The sequence below is a fragment of the Rattus norvegicus genome, chromosome 3 (assembly GCF_021556685.1).
Source record: "Rattus norvegicus strain SHRSP/BbbUtx chromosome 3, alternate assembly SHRSP_T2T, whole genome shotgun sequence".
NCBI lineage: Eukaryota > Metazoa > Chordata > Mammalia > Rodentia > Muridae > Rattus > Rattus norvegicus.
In genome coordinates this window covers 133467383-133484734 of record NC_141536.1, presented here as the reverse complement: position 1 = coordinate 133484734, position 17352 = coordinate 133467383, and the positions used below count along the sequence as shown (strand labels likewise).

Sequence of the window (17352 nt, the reverse complement as noted above, 5' to 3'; positions counted from 1 at the left end):
CAGCCTCCTTTCCATCTCCTACAGTGCTGCAGACGTGTTGTTTGTTTACATGTCAAATTGAGAGTTGTTCTTTTTATTCTTTTTCTGTATTTTCTGATTTTTCTTCACATATATTTATTCCATAAGAATGATGGGGGATGAGTAGCGAGCTAATGAATAGAAGAGAATGCACCTCCTCCAGTGATTTATATAACATTTTAGTTTAGCTTCCATTAGCCTTGCTTAATAAGTAGAAAAATATCCATGAAGAAGGAAATATTTGAGAATTTGTTAAAATATGGAATCCAGATCTACCAATTTGGATGTCTAATCATATTATAGAGTTGAGATATTAAATAATTAGACAATAGAAACATTTCCGCATTGCTGAAGCACTTGATGCTTTTTCCTATGCAGTGTTTTCATGAGGTAATGCAAATGTGAGAAGGGTGGGGCTGCCCGGAAGTGGGGATCTAATTCTTTTACCATTGAGGCCACAGTAGAATAAAACTCATGGGCTGGTGCAGTCAAAGGAGTGGTTCTTGATTAAGCTTCATCTGAACAAGAGTTGAGCTTTTATCTCCAAACTATCACCAAATAGCTTGATTTGGTGGATTCCAGTTATTTTAATTCCTTACTAGCCTTTACGAATTCAAATATGCCATTGGGTATCTGGCCGATTTAACAGAGACTTAGCTGAGCCCATACTATGCATAAATACTAAAAAAAAAAAAAAAAAAAAAAAAAAAAAAAAAAAAAAGTACTTCCCCCACAAAAAAAGATGAAAAGACGGGACTCCTTTCTCCGGAGTGTATATCATGTTTATATGATGTAACATGAAACCACCACAAATCTTTCATGGAGCAAGTAAACAAAGAGCTTACATACCCGAAAGTATTCAAGACTCTATGCAGAACAACTGTGCATCCTAGTCTGTGTCCTCACAACAGTCAGAACACACCCTTCCACAAAGAAAGTACCTAAGTATTTCCATTTCTCAAAAAGTCTTAGCATGTCTCTAACTGATACCTAGTCACAATCCATGTCTACTTGAATGGTTACCACCAAGCAAGGAAAGAACCTGGTGGATAATGTGCTTTGAGAGCTACTGTCTTAGTGTCTTCAGGATCTGAAGTGTAGTCTCCTGTTTCTTTAACCTTGTGTCTCCTCTCAGTCCCCTCTGCAAAGCAGGTGATACAGTAAGAACTATGGTCTTGGAGTGGGGCTTGCAGAATTCAAGTAAGTTCATGCATCAACCACCTTGGAATAGTAACTGATCCTTCGTGAATGCCTTAAGGAGTCATGCTAGCCATAACTACACACACACACACACACACACACACACACACATTCTAACTCCTTTAAATTTAAACATTTGTAGCCGCGAGACCCATAAGATTGCAGTGTTCTACATTGCTGAAGGACAAGAAGACAAGTGTTCCATTCTAGCCAATGAAAGAGGAAGCCAAGCCTATGAAGACTTTGTTGCTGGTCTTGGATGGGAGGTAATTAAATTCATTCATTATGTGGTTGCTGACTGTCAGTATTTAAAGCAGACATGAGTTGTATATGTTCTTAGTTATATCTTCACATTCAAATGTGAATTCATAGAATTCTTGAAGACTGCACTGACTTTAAAATCTGTTTGCGTCATTTTACTATTGATTGTATGTGTGGATCTTTACTTCCCCTTAATAGCTTTCGTTAGCTTTGCATAAGAACTGTGTCGTCATATAGGCTCAGGACTGTGGTTTGTGACAAAAGAAGACAAGTGTGGCCACTGGGGGGTTGAGAAGATAAACAATGGCTTGCTAGATGAAAAACGAAGGAGGACCCGGATGGAGTGAGAAACTGGAGCTAGAATGCCTTTGGCTGCCACTGCAGTTCCCTAAGGCACAAGTCCAGAATGACTGATGAGGATTTGGGTTTCCTTACTGAGAGGTCAGCTAGTGGATAGATACACAGAGGCCCGAACCTGCCTCCTGTGAACATAAGCCTAGAGCAAAGCAAAGCTTACCCCTAGAATCTGAAAAGTGGAGTGCGTGGGAGAGGTGTATGGTATGCGTGCATGCGTGCGTGTGTGTGTTACAACGTAGATGTGCCAGAGACACCGTGTAGCATTTTCAGTGAGTGAAGAGGTTAAGGCACAGTAGAATACATCAGAAAGAGATACCCCATTCATACAGTTTTTATTACAGCAGACTGTTAGATCTGTACTTTTTTTAGTTGTTAATGACTTGTTTCAGCGATAAACTTTACTGTAGGTCTCTAGACAGAGAACAAACAGTACTCTTTGTGGTTTCAGGTACCTGCTGAAACTCTTGAGACAGATCCCCACAGAGAAGGGGACAGACATATGCAGATATGTGCATACCCATGTATATGAGGGGGAGAGGTTAAGGAAATGTACACCAAAACTCAAGGGAGAGCTGTGGATCTTTTTATATATATGTTGGGTTTTGTGTCTATGTATGCTGTAGCATGTCCTGGGACCAGAGCCAGATTCTGGCATGTGCCAGGCAAGCTCTGAACTGCTGAGGCAGGCCCTCCTTACGTTTCGATAGTGCTTTTCACAGACTGGTTTCTGTTTTGATGCTCATTTCTTTCTTTAAAAATTAATTTTGTCTACCTTATATTTGTAATCAGAAAGAAATATATTTAAATGAAAGTTGTTCGTTCTCTCAAACCCTGCCTACTGAATAAGATTAGCTCACTTTTGGCCCTCCCCTTTTGCTCTGTGACCTTCATTAGGTGGATCTCTCAACCCACTGTGGGTTTATGGGTGGTCTTCAGCGCAATGGCAGCACGGGACAGACGGCCCCTTACTATGCTACCTCGACCGTGGAAGTAATTTTCCACGTTTCCACTCGAATGCCATCAGATTCAGATGACTCACTCACCAAAAAGGTAAGGGGGCTTCTCGGGGACAACACCTCACTGCATTTGTGTATAGTAAGTGAGGCTCTCCGGGTCTGGATGGTGATCAAGCCCTGCCAATAGACTGAGGCTCTTTCCCAGGGTTCAAAGTCAATGTCGCTCTTCTTCAGGCTATAGTTGTGGTGAATCTAAAATACTAACTTAGCTCAACCTTAAGGCCTGAGGTTAAAGACTAGGAAGAAAAAGTATCTTCAGCGCGGCTACTTTTGAATCTTCTTTCATGTTAATTATCTGAGAAACAATTTTACCTCACAGATTGTCAAAGGCCACAACACATAGTGGCCATTTTGACCAAAAAAAAAAAAAAAAAAAAAAAAAAAAGAAGAAGAAGAAGAAGAAAATGCTGGTAAGGCTCTAGGAAAGCATCCCACACACACCCTAAGGTTGCTAGGATGAGCTGCTAGTGTTTGTCAGAGTGACCCTGCCTGCAGATATGTTGCTGCCCAGATGTCCCACCTCAAATGCTATCCCTTTGCTCTCCCTGATGCTCCCAAAGGAACTCTACCAAAGAAGCAAGGCCTTGAACTCCCCAGCCTATAGAATGTTTACTTGTAAAAACCCTGTTTTGGGATGAGGAACACATTAATGGGAGAAAAATGTAGTCTGGTAAGAAAACCACTCCTGTAAGTTTCTAAATGAATGGAGCATCCTAAAACAACTATGACGTGTGCTTTCCCTGTGGGCTAGTGGGTGACAGAGCCTACATTCCCATTTGACACCCACTGTCCTCTAACAGCACAGATGTAAGGAACTGAGGGCAGCATCTCAAGTACTAAGTCTACACATTGGTAATTAGTATGGTAATTGGTAAGTGGTATGGTTAGAGCTAGGGCCCACCAAGGCTCCAGTTTCCATGTAGTAAATACGATTAAAAATGGACAGCATGGTACTGTTGAGTCAAGTAAGTGAGACAATGCCAGAAAAATTGCTTAGCCCGATACCTGGTAGGAACTCTGGCCAGCAGTCCTTGTCATCGTCCACTGGTATAATTGATTCTTTTTTCCTTGCCCCATTAGCCAGATGATTGATATTAGCTCATGGGCCCGACTGTATCTGCTTCATTTCTTTTGTCTCTGGTTTTGCCTTTCCACTACTGTAGCCACAGATGTCTGAACTGCATACATGATGAACAACAGTGCATGTGAGACATTATCAGAACTCAGGTCACAGACAATTTCCATAGTGATCAAGTGTCTCAGATGCATAAAGCACAATGTGCATTCAGAAATTCAGCAGCCTTTCACCAGCATATCCCTGCATATTGCCTTGGCCTCCCTGGGCTGGGAACCTCACAGCTAGTGGGAGTGCTAGCCATGTGCTGGTTCCCACAGGTGTGAAGGAGCGCCTGACTGTCCAGCCTGGGTTCCGATGGCGGCAGTGCTCAGAGAAAGGAGGACCCTGCTATCTGGTAGCTCACTGATATTCTAGAATCTGGAGTCACTTTACCAAGACCCCGGGCTGGATTCACACATTTTATAAAACTTGGGGTATATTGTAAATGTCTTCATACTCTGTATATTGTCCCCATATTCTATAATTTTTCATGATTGACAATTATGCATCAAAGACAGATTTACGAATTTACGAATAGAAAAACTATTTTGAAGTATTTCTTAAGTAGAAAGGCTTTTTATTTTGTTTTTATACCATTTTCTTGACATAATGCAGCTATAAATAATGTCCCAAGGCTTAGTCTATATAGGAGATTCCCCACTGTAATATTCAAAAAGCAGCTGAAACCTTTTGCAGCTTTAAGATTTAGCATCATTAACGATAAACCCTCTTTACCAGGATGTCTCACAGTTAGGCAGAAAAAAAATCAGTCACATAACAGCAGCTCCCGGTTCCTTGACTTACTCTAGCTAAATTGTCCCTAACAGCTTAAAAATGAGCTGCAAAATTCTAAAGTGATTCATGCTCTGTTCTGCCCCTGTCATGGGGGGACTTTTTCAATTCCGCAATGCGGCTGCAACCCCATACTGAACTCTTGATCCTTCACTGCAGAAATTTGTTAGCTCTAGCTAGATTAGATTTTTCACAGCTAATCTAACTGCTGTAGGGGTTTGCAGAGTGGGGACAGAGCTGTGCTATTGGATTTGTCCAATTCATTTGACTCCAGGACTATAATTGCACTTATGTCTTACAAGGCTTTTATAGCCTCGGGCTGGCCAGCCACATGAAAAACAAATTGGCAGTGATACAGTACGAGTGAGGGATGAAAGGCCACATTATCAGTCTCTAAGCAGCTCTGTTCTGGCAGGAAGTTTCTTGGTTAATTTACAAATAAAACTTAGATTTTAGGATGGGCACACTGTCAGCTGAACAATGGGGATGTCAGGCCTGACTGTTACTTAGTAAAAGTAGCAGCCGGGCCCGCTGAGGAGCCCAGATTCTTCAATCAAACAGACGACTCCTTCTGGAGCCAGCTGGCGATGTAATGCAATTAGTCGGGAAAGGAGGTCAGCCTATTAGGTGTAGACCATGACCAGTGTCACCAGTGCAGGCGTGCAGGCGTGCAGGCGTGCAGCCTGGCAGCAGCAGGCGGAGCAGCTCAGGCAGAGGCTTTAGAACTCTGTCAGTCAGGACAGGGGACAGCAGGACATGGGATTGATTTCTTGAGGCTCAAGAGCCTGTTTGTTCTGGCCATGGTAAGCCTTGAGGCCTTCTGGACCCTCTTGCATAATGGAAGCCAGAGCCAACGTGAACGCAGCTCCCTTCTAGGGAGGCATCATGTTCTCCTGAAGTCACATACCTCCAGTCAAGATGACTTGTGTCTGAGCAAACCTGTGGGTGGGTCTCTAACCTTCAGGCCTATAACAAAGTTCTGTAAAACTCACAAAGTGGCATCTCTTTATTGAAATCTCCTTTGAATTGAGTACCATTTTAGGTTTCCAGAACATTCTCTTGTGCTCTGCTGAGGGTAGTTTGCCCACAGCAGTTTCATTTGTTTTGTGTCCTTCGGTTCATGTCACAGGCACAAGAGGGTGTAATTGTTGTACTTTGTTCTAGCTGTACAAGTCAATTGTTCCAGTGGCTGTAGCTCTTAGTTTTGTAGTTTAGTTAATTAAACTATAACATGTCCAGAAATCTAAGGTGCATGACACCGAGAGCAGCTCTGAGTGAATATTACAAAAATAGTTCTTCCATAATTGCAGAATTGCCACAGTGGGAGGAAGGGTCAATTAGTGTGGATTGCTCTTCTAATGCTGGAGTTTTCTCAGAATACTGATGCAAATAAAATTAGGAGAGGTTTACTTGGGTTATATAATTGAATAACACAATTTAGAAAGGGACAGAGTAACTGCAAAATTTCAGTAATCAGTGTATCATCTCAGAGTAAGTGCTGTACTCTGCCCTTGTGGATGAGAAGGAGAGACTGTGGTATTGGTGTGGCATTGTGTGGTAGCTGCAAGGTCCAAGAGTGTCTGGTAAGTGGATTGTGTCTATTGAGTTGCTTCTGCCAACATCATAACAAGAAGGGTACAGGGCCAACTCTCTCTGGAGGATGAGGGCTGTAAGCTGAACTTCAAGGTTGTCCTACTTCTTACGGTTAGCTCCTATTGCTCTATATCCTTCCCAAAGTTTCAATTAGATCTAATCCACATTTACCATAGAAACCTGTCCATCTTGTCTTGTTGGCAGTCCTAACTCCCATGCCATCACTGCAAAAGGATTGAGTGACAAAACACTGCTGCAAGGTCCTGCCATTGAGTTAGAAATGAGAAAGGCAGGCAGGCAGGAGTCAGTACTGTCTCAGATAAGAATAGGTCTGGGATATAACTCAGAGGAGCAGTGTAGAGCACGCTGCATGAATAAGACTCTAGGGCCCATCATCAGACTGCTGAAAGAACAAAGGAGAGAAAAGTGGGGCTTTGAGGGGCACCCTCGGCTGTAAGAGCTTGGTGCCTTAAGAAAACAACAAAACCGTTGCCTTAGAAGCTAGGTTGAGTATGCTATGGTTTCTCTTTTGCCAGCTACGTTGTGGACTTTTAATACTTGTGTGGGGTAATAATTCAGTGAGGAAAGAAGAAAGAAGGATGCACTGGGTGATGTTTGCATTTACAAAAGTCTATTAAGTTATTCTAGAATGCTGTGGCTTGTGCTGGGCTCCCACAGCTGTGCCTTTCTGGAGTCCCTATTCAGACCAGTTGACTCCCATAGCTTACTCCATATAAGCACAAAACTACAGATGCAGGTCTCTGTAAATAACTGACGTGTAGAGTCACTTCCCACAGTGTAAAATAAGCAGACACTGTGACAAACAGCTGCCTTTGACTTGATGACTAGAAAAGAGGCCATGTTGGGGTTACCTTGGGTATTGTCTATGCTCAAATCACATCTAAAAAATAATAAAATCTATGCTAACATGTTTCAGACATACACTATTCCAGAGTATCCTTTTGCTATTTTTTAAGATAAAACTAGAACATAAGCTCTGACATAACATCTCAGTTTTATTAAGGTCCTTTTAAGTTTGGTCCCTTGTTCCTGATATTAGATGGCATTCCCCGCTCTGAGTCAAATACCTCGTTCCCTCAAGACTTCTAAGCCCCTGCCTCGACCACACGTCACAGCTTCAGAACTTTAGTTCAGGCCAATATTCTCATCACTGGGGTCTGTTTCTTTTAGCTATGCTTCTAGGCTTTCTCAAATTATTTCTTTGCAGCTTTGGCCAGATTCGGTTGGTAGGCTCACCAGGTAGGCAGTTTATCAATAATGTTCTTGCATCTACAAAGGTTTGCCCTAGAAGAGCTTATAAGGGTCTCCAGAGACCTTCCCAAGGCCTTCTTGAAGACACCAAGAGTCTGTGGATTTTTGGAGTTCATAGTCTCTTTATAAAGTGTCAAAATAAATGAACTAAACCACTTGAGACATAAAATAGCTTTTGATGTGAGCTGAGATCAGGGATGTCCAACTGAATGCAGCCCAACACAAAACTGTAAATTTACTCATAGCAGTAAGAGATAGTGTGTGTGTGTGTGTGTGTGTGTGTGTGTGTGTGTGTGTGATTTTGTTTATTATAAATCGATTGTATAGGTCTTAGTGTGTACATACTGTGTCACTGACATGTTACAAACTATATGTGTGTGTTCTCCTGGTCTGTGGGCCACAGATTGGATGCCCCTGGTTTAGATAACCATGAGTGGAGGCCCTCATAGTCTCTGGCCCTCTCTCCGATGCTATTCTGTGCACTTGGCAGACAGAGCAGACACTTCTTGTAAGATGAGACAAAGATGGAGTTACTCAAAGTCTGTGGGAAGGGTGGACATCATTTCGTGTGAGGGCTTTGGACATCTTTAAATGCCAGGTGCTAGTATTCCCACCAACGTTAAGTTTTGATTTAAATTAAATGTATTTATTTCCTTAAAATATAATTTCTTACATTCTTTACCTCAAAAAGTTATCTCGGCACCAGTTTCTTACAAGTTGTCATTGGTTGTGTTGGAGTAGCTTGTGTTATCTTTCTTATTTCTTAATAACCACTGGATTAAGAAACTTAAAGTATTAAAGCAATAAAGACTAGAAAAAGTGATGTCATTTGGTTGTTGAGAAACATTCTCAGTACTATAGGATAGGCTTGGTGTAGAAACAAAATCCCGTGTAAAAGGGACCTTAACAATGTCTTCTGCCATCCCACTGGAATGTGCCTTTGGTGCTTCTGTGTGTGATCTTAGAACCAAACCTGCCTCCTAGAAGATGGGCTGAAGTCTTACAAAATAGCACATTTTGAATTCTGAGTAAGGCATCAGTGTAGTAGCCTGATTTGGGACTAAATTAGTTTTGGCCTCTGAGTTTTCTAATTCAATTTGTAAGCCACAGCCCCTCATAAACTGTCGTTAGCACCTCAGTTAATAAAGAGCCAATTTGCTATTGCAGCTCCGTCACCTGGGGAATGACGAGGTCCACATCGTCTGGTCTGAACACTCCAGGGACTACCGCAGGGGCATTATTCCAACAGCCTTTGGAGATGTTTCCATCATTATTTACCCAATGAAGAATCATATGTTCTTCATCACGATAACCAAGAAGCCTGAGGTATGCTTCCTCCACTGCTGCCCTGACCCTTCATTTGCCATTGGATTCACGGTCCTCAAAACCCTGATGAATGTTACAGATATCTCAACCGTATGTGTTAGATAGGAATTGAATATGAACTGTGATATTCAAATGAACTCTAATCATGAGCACAAAATTCCATGTTGTATTATTTTAAAATTATGTTAGAAAATTGTATGCTATGGCTTTAAAATAATTTTAATGTTTTAAAATGTTATAATTTTTAAAATATTTTAAATTTTAACTGGGGCACATTATTAATAATAGTAAGAATTGGTACAACTCCACTATCACCTAGTAATTTGGGGAAAACCCACGAGTCTAGAATCCAGCCCTGCCTGATAGATGACAGTGGTCACTGAGCCCTGACTGGTGCTGATTGTGGTCAATCCTGAAGGATTCTGGACATGTCCACAAAGACCCTGGTGCCCTGAAGCAACGCCCACATGATGAGTATAACAATCAAAGCACCTTGCTAGAGAATCAATTCAGCTATGTCAATTGGTATTGATCATGGGGCTGGCTGGAACAATCCAATGGTCTGTGTCCTGTGTACTAATCGGCCGCAGTTTCCGTCCTTGTGGTATTTTAATACTGCTGCTTTGTAGTGACTTATTTTGTTTTTAATTCATTAAGAAGAGTCTTCTTAGGTTTAAAATTAAATATATTAAGAATATGGGCCATTCTTTAAGGAAAAAAAAAAGACTTGTTTTTAGCCTGATAGTAAATATAATATTTATTTACATCTCAAAATCATTCTCCTGGAGGAGCTCAGCATTCTTCTAAAACTGCTTTTCAACTTTAAAACGTAGATCATGAGATTGTTGTTCTAATTCGGACTTGGAACCTAAAGTGTCACATTAGCATTAAACGTGCTAATAAGCGAAAAAGTGCTTCAGACAGTGCCTGGTACCCGGGTAAAGGCTGCTTCAGTGTTAGCCATTGCTGCAGCTATGGCTGCCATCAGGATTGTTTTTATAAATGGTTACTGTCACAGTAAAATCAGTAGAGTTCTAAGTTTAATGGCTACACTAATTCTCCACTGGGTAGACTCTCTCAATCCAGGAAAGACTCATAAAGTAAAAGAGGGAGTCTTCTCTCTGTTCATAGAAAGATGTCCAGATTTATGTTAGATACTGTGTTCCTCCTGTGCAGTGCCCTGTATATGACAGATTTTCAGTTTTGTGCGGTAAGTGAATGGCCTGGCTAACACTTGCATTCCTCTATGAAGACAAAGAACTATGTATAAGAATTAAAGTCATAATTTTAATCTTAAAGAAGTAATAGTACCTTTTAGCTTTCAAATTAAAAAAAAAAGTTTTTCTTTTATATGTAGTGTGGAACTAGTTTTACGAGGTCATCTTCAGGAAGGTCCTCTAAAATGTCAGAACATCCTTAAAGTGTCTCCTTTATTTTTAAAGTGAATGAAGATCATGAAAAGCACTTCATTTCACTCTGCTGTGTCAAAAGTAACATTTCCCAACATAGCATAGGATGTGTAAAAAGTTATTATTATACCTTTTAAATTTTCTTACAAAATACATTTAAGTTTGATAAACTTGGTCATCAATTCTGACATGATACATTCACAAAATTGACTTCTTAATATTTTAACTCAAAAAAGCCTAACAAGTAGAAGAGAATATGGGGGAACTGAAAACTTAGTGTTATCCCTACATTTAAAGTACAAACCATTACAATGTAATAAAATTAATCCAGACATTTCCAGGGCAAGTGTAGCTGACCTTTTGTTCACCAACCGCTGACCCCAGGGTGAGTGCAAGAGGCTTTCGGAGGGAAAGTCTGTTTGTTTGGCTTCAGTCCCTGGTATTTAAATTGCATTCCCTAATCAGATGAAAAGGCTGTCCTCTCTATCAGGTTACAGAATCCATGGCAACATTTGGCCTTTTATATCCATAATGTTAGCCTTTTTGTTTGCATCTAAGTAGAGACACCTGGAGCAATGCTAACATTAACCGATTTAGCATTAATAGCTTCATTATATAAGAATTTCTGATCAGATAGCTGTTACTTTTGTTATATTGCTTCAGCTTGTATTGTTGTCATTTTTTATCTCCTTGCTTGGCAACCAGGCAATGATTTGCAAATTTTTTTTGTCTTGATTAATTAAGCAATATAATTATCAGTAACCGTGATGCAGTCTTTGCTCAACAAAGCTTCTGAGAGAAAACAATGGTAAGTCTGTTAGTATGAATGCATTCCACGCGTCCCAGATGCATGAGGATATTATGGACAATGAGGGGAAAGGCCGCCTGTGAGTGAGGACAAAGGGTGCCACGCAGACTTGACACACTGCACATACCGCCAGGGACATGCTGCGGGCTCCCTGGGACACAGACGCCTCGTTAGATTACAGCTAGTCAGCAGAGATTAATTCTCAGCCATTTGGCGCAATAATTTACCCATTCCCAGTCTTTTAACTAGTGTTCCTTACTGTGGAACCGAAGGCTTTGTACTCAAGGTTTACTTAACCTTGTCTACTTTTAGGAATCTCCATCAAAATCATTATTTTTCCTTGGAGATTGTACTAATACAGCTTCTTGAGTTGAATATTCCTTTAGAAGACAGAATATGCATGCATTTCAGAGGCTGCAGGTGGAGTCAGCAGCAATCTTTTACCACCTGTATATTTCATATGAACATAGTGTGACTCTGTGGCCAAATGCATTTATTTTACTCATTTCTGGGTAACCATACTTTTCTAAGAATAATTTTAATCCTTTTTAGGAGGGGGAAAAAACTCATCAGTACACAAAAGTCCTGCTCATTGGATAGAGTCATGCATATTCAAATTGTACTTTTATTCACTTGGCCTCATTAATTGCCCATGTGATAATGTGGGGCTATTTGTAATACAAGCTCACAGCAGCATTACGTCCAAGTCCTTTGAAATTTAACATATTTTGCTTTTTTTCATTCCATGCACCCCCCACCTTAAATATACAAATTATGTGACTGGCAGAAGCCGCCCCTTCTCAATAACGCCCCACATTTGTAAAATGCTACATTGAAGAAGCATGGGTGTGCTCGTGTGAGGGCACAAAACCCTCATGGCTGAGAGAGTCTGCTCACTTCACGAACACCGTATTAAACCTCTGCCTTTTTCTTTAAAAATCAGTGTGCTTTCAGCATTATTTCACTGTTAAGTTGGTTTCCAAATAAGCCCATTCCCATCTCCGTAAATATTGACACAATAAAATTTTGACCACAGAAAAGCATAATTATCAGACTTAATTTTGGGGGGCTTTTGTTTGTTTGTTTGTTTGCCTACTTTATCAGTCAGCCATTTATGAAAGACTTGCCCATGAGAAGTGAGTGACTTAAAGGGGATGCAAAGCCCTTCGCCTTGCCTTGCCTTAAGTTACCCTGGCCGTCCATAGGGTGCTGTTGGAGTGGTATCTGGCTGTCTTGCAGCTTTGGAGTGTGTGGGATGGAGATGCATGGATGTATGCAGATGTATAGGAATGTATCCTTCTTCCAGGTGATGCCTAGCTCAGAAGCTGACTGGAGCAAGCACCTAGAAAATGCCAGTCAAGAGGGTAATGTGGCAGAAGTCACAAGAGCATTAAAGCACATAAAACTAAGAGGAGGCCAGCTTAGGCATCTATGTTTTTGCAAGGAAATGTTTTAAGCTTGCTGGAGTTGCCCCATTGTACGGGAAGTGTGTTTGCCTTTGCTGCGTGCTTCTGTAAATTTATCTTGGTTTCACATTATAATTTTCTTTAATATGTATCCCAACCAAACAATCCTTTGGAGATTCAATCATGTACCTTAAATATTCTAGAGAATTCTCAAGGAAGTAAATTAACTTTGGAAAATACTAAGAGTTATTTACTTAGAAAAGATCATTAAAAAATACCAAAGAACCAGATTTTATTAAACTAACTTACTAAATGGATTGCTGCAGTGTGTTCTGCTCGAGTCCTGTGTTATTGACATTGATTTTAGTAAAGGAGTGGCAATGAGAACTATGTCAGGAGGCAGCTGCTTGCAGATGTTGTTTTATAATCAAACTTGCTAATACACTGGCACTGCTAATAGAGGAATTTCCTGGATACATATGATTTATATGATCACTTTTGTTCAGTTTCTGAAGGATTGAGTCACCCACGAGCAGGTGCCAAAGAAGAAAGAACATTTACTTTACAAAAGGGCCTTGATAACAGACAGAAGAAAACCTGTACACTATTAGAACATAGCTCCTACCTCACAGGAATTTGGCTTTTGAGATCTCCTTTTCAACTGAATTTCCTTAAATGCTGGCACCATTTGCCTGCTTCTTACTGGACATATCTGTCTTCCTTCTGTAGGTTTGTCTTCTCTCCTTTGCTGAATGTACACCAGATAGCAAATTGTGGCCCAGGCTTTGTGCCAGGCAGCTCTCACTCTACTCCTGAGCTGCCCCAACAGGAAGGGCCTCTGACCCAGGAGACAGTGCACACTCCAGGCTCCTCATGCAGCTTCCTAGGGTTCTGACTGCTTTGCTGGGTGTTGGGAGTGTGCTGGGCTCCACTGTGGACAGACACACAGCCCACTGCCTAAGAGGTGTATTTGCTGAGCCAAACTCAAAATTTAGGACCTTGTTTTGTTTTGTTTTGCTGATTTTTTTTTTTTTGAGACAGAATCTCACAAAATCCACCTGCCTCTGCCTCCTGAGTCCTGAGTGCTAGGATGAAAGGTATATGCTACCACACCTGGCCAATAACACTTACTTATTAAAAAAAAAATAAGTTATAAATGAACTTTCAAAGCGTATTACTAAAGATAGTAGGAAATTATTCATACAGATCTTTTGCTTACTTCGCTTGTTTTATTTTAAAAAATTTTTTGATGCCTGGTATAGTGGAAATAGTGAGTAAATACGTAAATAAGTAAATAAGTGTTTGGAACAGTTTTCCAGTAGCAGTGGGTATCACAAAGCACAGGAAACAGTAAAGGGATGAGAGATACAGAGGCTTCTTAGTTCAGATAAATCCCAAAGTAATCTGGGCATAAGCCAAAAAACCAACAGGAAGTCTTGAAAGAACTCCCGGGGAAACAGACAACTCAGAGACACAGACAGTAACATCACATAGGATTTCTCTTCAGAAACCATGTTATCAATAAGAGATAAGTTGTACACTCAGAGTGATGAAAGAAAATACTACACAGAATTCTCCATCTGTGGAAATGATCCATGATCCTTCCAAAAGTATAGAGTTCCTCAACCAAACTATAACAAGTGTTTGGGGGAAATTGTGGCCCATAGCTTATCCTGCATTAAATGTTAAATTCTTCAAATGGAAGAGGAAAATGGGGGCTCTTTGTCAGCAGAGTGCTTGGGATATAAGCATGGGGACCTAAGTTCAGGGAGATAGAGACAGGAAGATAGAAGATAGAAGACAGAAGTGTAGATCAGTCATAGAGTACAAAGCTGTAGGTTCAATCTTAGCCGTGGAAACAAAATACAAGCACTGTCCAAGTGCATAAAAAAAAAATGGAAATAATGCCCAACAGTAAGTCACCTACCAACCTACCAAAAGCCTTTAAAGAAAGGCTAATGAAGGCTAGACCACTAATCTGTAGAAAGGTAAGCTAACAATGTCAGTCAACTTCAGAGCAATAAAAATGATCAGAGATAAAGGGAAAACTGCCTAGGAGAGGCTCCCTGTGTCATCATAATTGAGCTGAGATCCAGTGGAGCAGATTCCAACCCTCATCAAGTAGGAGGCAGAGAGGGCAAAGTCCTGAGGTTGACCTGACTTTCGAGAGTGAAGAAAGGGCATCCTATGTAGCTATCGTCAGAGATGCAAGAAGAGAGCTGGCAGGCTGCCACACAGAGCTTCCTGGGTCCGAGTATTCTGATTTTGATGACCTTAAGAAAAGCAGAAACTCACTCCAGGCTTCATTGAGTTCTGTAAAAATGGGGATATAGAAGAGTTGGGGAAATGACACACTCTACATTACAGCTCTAAGTCAGAACAATCAGCCAGAGCCATTTAAAGTCAGATGTTCCTAAGCTATTAGAACCCCTTGTCTGTGGTTAATATAATCTTGTAACTAATTAAAACATAGACTAATTATGTATGTGGAACAAATTAAGTAATCGGCTTACTTCTAAGACATTCATCGAGTTGCCATGTTGTTTCCCAACAGGGCTTACCCATTACTTGGAAATTATTTACTGTGCCTAAGACCCTCAGGCTCTGCAAAATAGTTAAATCTGCTCTTTCTCATCTTTCAGGAAACTAGCACAAATTCAGTGAGCCGTTTACTGTGCAGCCCAGTCCTTAAGAGTGTTTCCCTTAAAAAAAGCTGTACACTCCTAAAGACACCTCTCTTCTCCCTTGCTATACCCTGAACCACAGAGCACGAGAAAAGTGAAGTGCTTCAAATGTAACATGTTTCCTTTTCACAGATCTTTGTATTGTTTTTGTTTCCAGCAGGAAAGGCATCTTCTAATACTAGATTTTAATTGATTTACCTATTCTCTCACTTCAGTATCTCAGGCTTAAAAGCAGAAGTGTAAATATTCCCTTTCCGTTCATAATTCCTGTGGGATTGCGGAATTCCCCAAGGAAAAAGCTGTGACCAGACATTGTAGCTCTCAGAGATAGAGAGGTACTCGTGAGTTCTAACTTTACCAAGAAGCCCCAGACAGTGTCCTACCCTTGCGTATTCCTGGAGTAGGAAAAGCCTCTGGTCTGTATGGTCTCTGCTTTACCTAGAAGTGACTTCATCCTTTCTGGCCTTTCTTATTGAGGCTTCTTTATTCCCAAAGATGTATATGATTCTTTCATCATTGTTCATTATTAACTTTTTGTTTTAGGTTTGCTCAGAAGGCTTGAGAAATATGGAAAAGCATGTTAGTTTTAGTCAATCCCTGAACAGTTAGTTCTGTTTAAGTCTAGATGAGGCAATTCTCCTTTAGAGCACCTGTGAAACCTCTTTCGGGGGACTAGAGAGTTAGCCTTCACAATGATTTACGGAAAAGCTGTATTGATTTGCTCAAACCACTGACAGCTTGCTACGCACCCCTTACCCCACACAGACAGAAGCTTTTCATAGTCTCTCTACTTAAGCTCTAAATCTAAAGTTATCTCCTAATTCACAGTTGTACTGATCCTTTCAAACGGTTACCTCTTCGTGACGATCGTACCTGTCACAGCAATGGCTCTTAACCTCTCAGACCTTTTCCTTACAGTTCTGTGCTGTAAGCAGGTATTCTCTACTATGAAAGCATGAATTCTCTATCTGACTTTGCCATTTTGGTCTCTAGCTATCTAACTTTTAAGGACCACCTAAAAATTATGTCGGCATCCTCTGTATGTAGTAGATGCATACTGTTGGAGGCCTTTTCATATTTGTGTGCTTCCAAGTACCCATCCTGTATCCACTGGAAAGACAAACATGAGAAGTTCCACAGAAACTCAAATACTATACCTTTGCATTACATTACTGTCTTCTTACATGATAAAGTCGGTGCCAAACGGCTAAACACAAAATCATGGCCATGCATTTGTTATGAGTGCAATACCTGTCTAACTGGCCAACCAGAGAAGAAGGCATTTTTCAGCATGGAGTGATTTTAGTAGGCTCATACACAGCAATAGTCTGAGTCTAAAACCCAGAGTTGTCTGTGCAGCATTTGCCCATCTCTGCAGATGCTTTGTTTGGAGCATCAGAATGTCTCAACAGAATCCGTGGGAGATTAGTTCTTATGTATCAACTGGAGTTTTGTCCCAAAGAGTGGCCTTGCCCTAGCAGCTGGATACACTCACAGTCTGGTGTGGTTGACGATGGTAGCAGGTACCGTGAACGTTGGGGTCACTACTCCTTAGCAAAAAGTCACCCTTGTGTTTCTGCTGGCCAAATGAGAATTTGGATATAAATCTGTCCTGCTCTGCACCCCAGCCTGATGAGTATAAATTAGTTTGACCTGTACTTTCTAGGTGTGTGCTTCTCCTCAGCCAGTGCTGGGTTTCATTTAGAAAGACATGTCAGGAGCTCCATGGGTATTTTCTAACTCGCAGCTGACTGGTTAGGAAAGCCACTTTGTTAACAGCCATGGCTTTGGTCAACACTAGATAAGGCACTCAGGAATTGTTCAGAAAGTTTGAATGGATGAAAGATTTGAATCCAGGTTCTGAAGTAGAGAGTAGCATCGGAGGAACAGGAGAACAATAGTAAAGAGAAAGGCCCTGCATTCCTCCTTAGATCTAGATGTAGACTTCAGTTTTCTACTAACCAAACAAAACAAAAACACCACCATCATAGGATCATTGGTGCCTGGGACATGCCACATCTCACAAGTTAGCATCAACACCAGGGTCATACGTCTCAAGAAGCTCCATGAATGAGTTGTCAGTGATCAACGTA

At 40.9% G+C, this 17352-nt stretch overlaps 1 protein-coding gene across 4 annotated transcripts in view; it reads left to right on the top strand.

The window, feature by feature from the left end:
• The window catches only part of Ralgapa2 (Ral GTPase activating protein catalytic subunit alpha 2), a 282313-nt gene that overhangs the window by 191472 nt on the left and 73489 nt on the right, over positions 1 to 17352 (top strand). For all 4 annotated transcript variants that reach the window (NM_001421313.1, XM_087651017.1, XM_087651019.1 and 1 more), the window contains 3 exon segments: positions 1361 to 1484; positions 2731 to 2886; positions 8794 to 8952. In NM_001421313.1, coding sequence (NP_001408242.1) covers positions 1361 to 1484; positions 2731 to 2886; positions 8794 to 8952 — 439 coding nt within the window.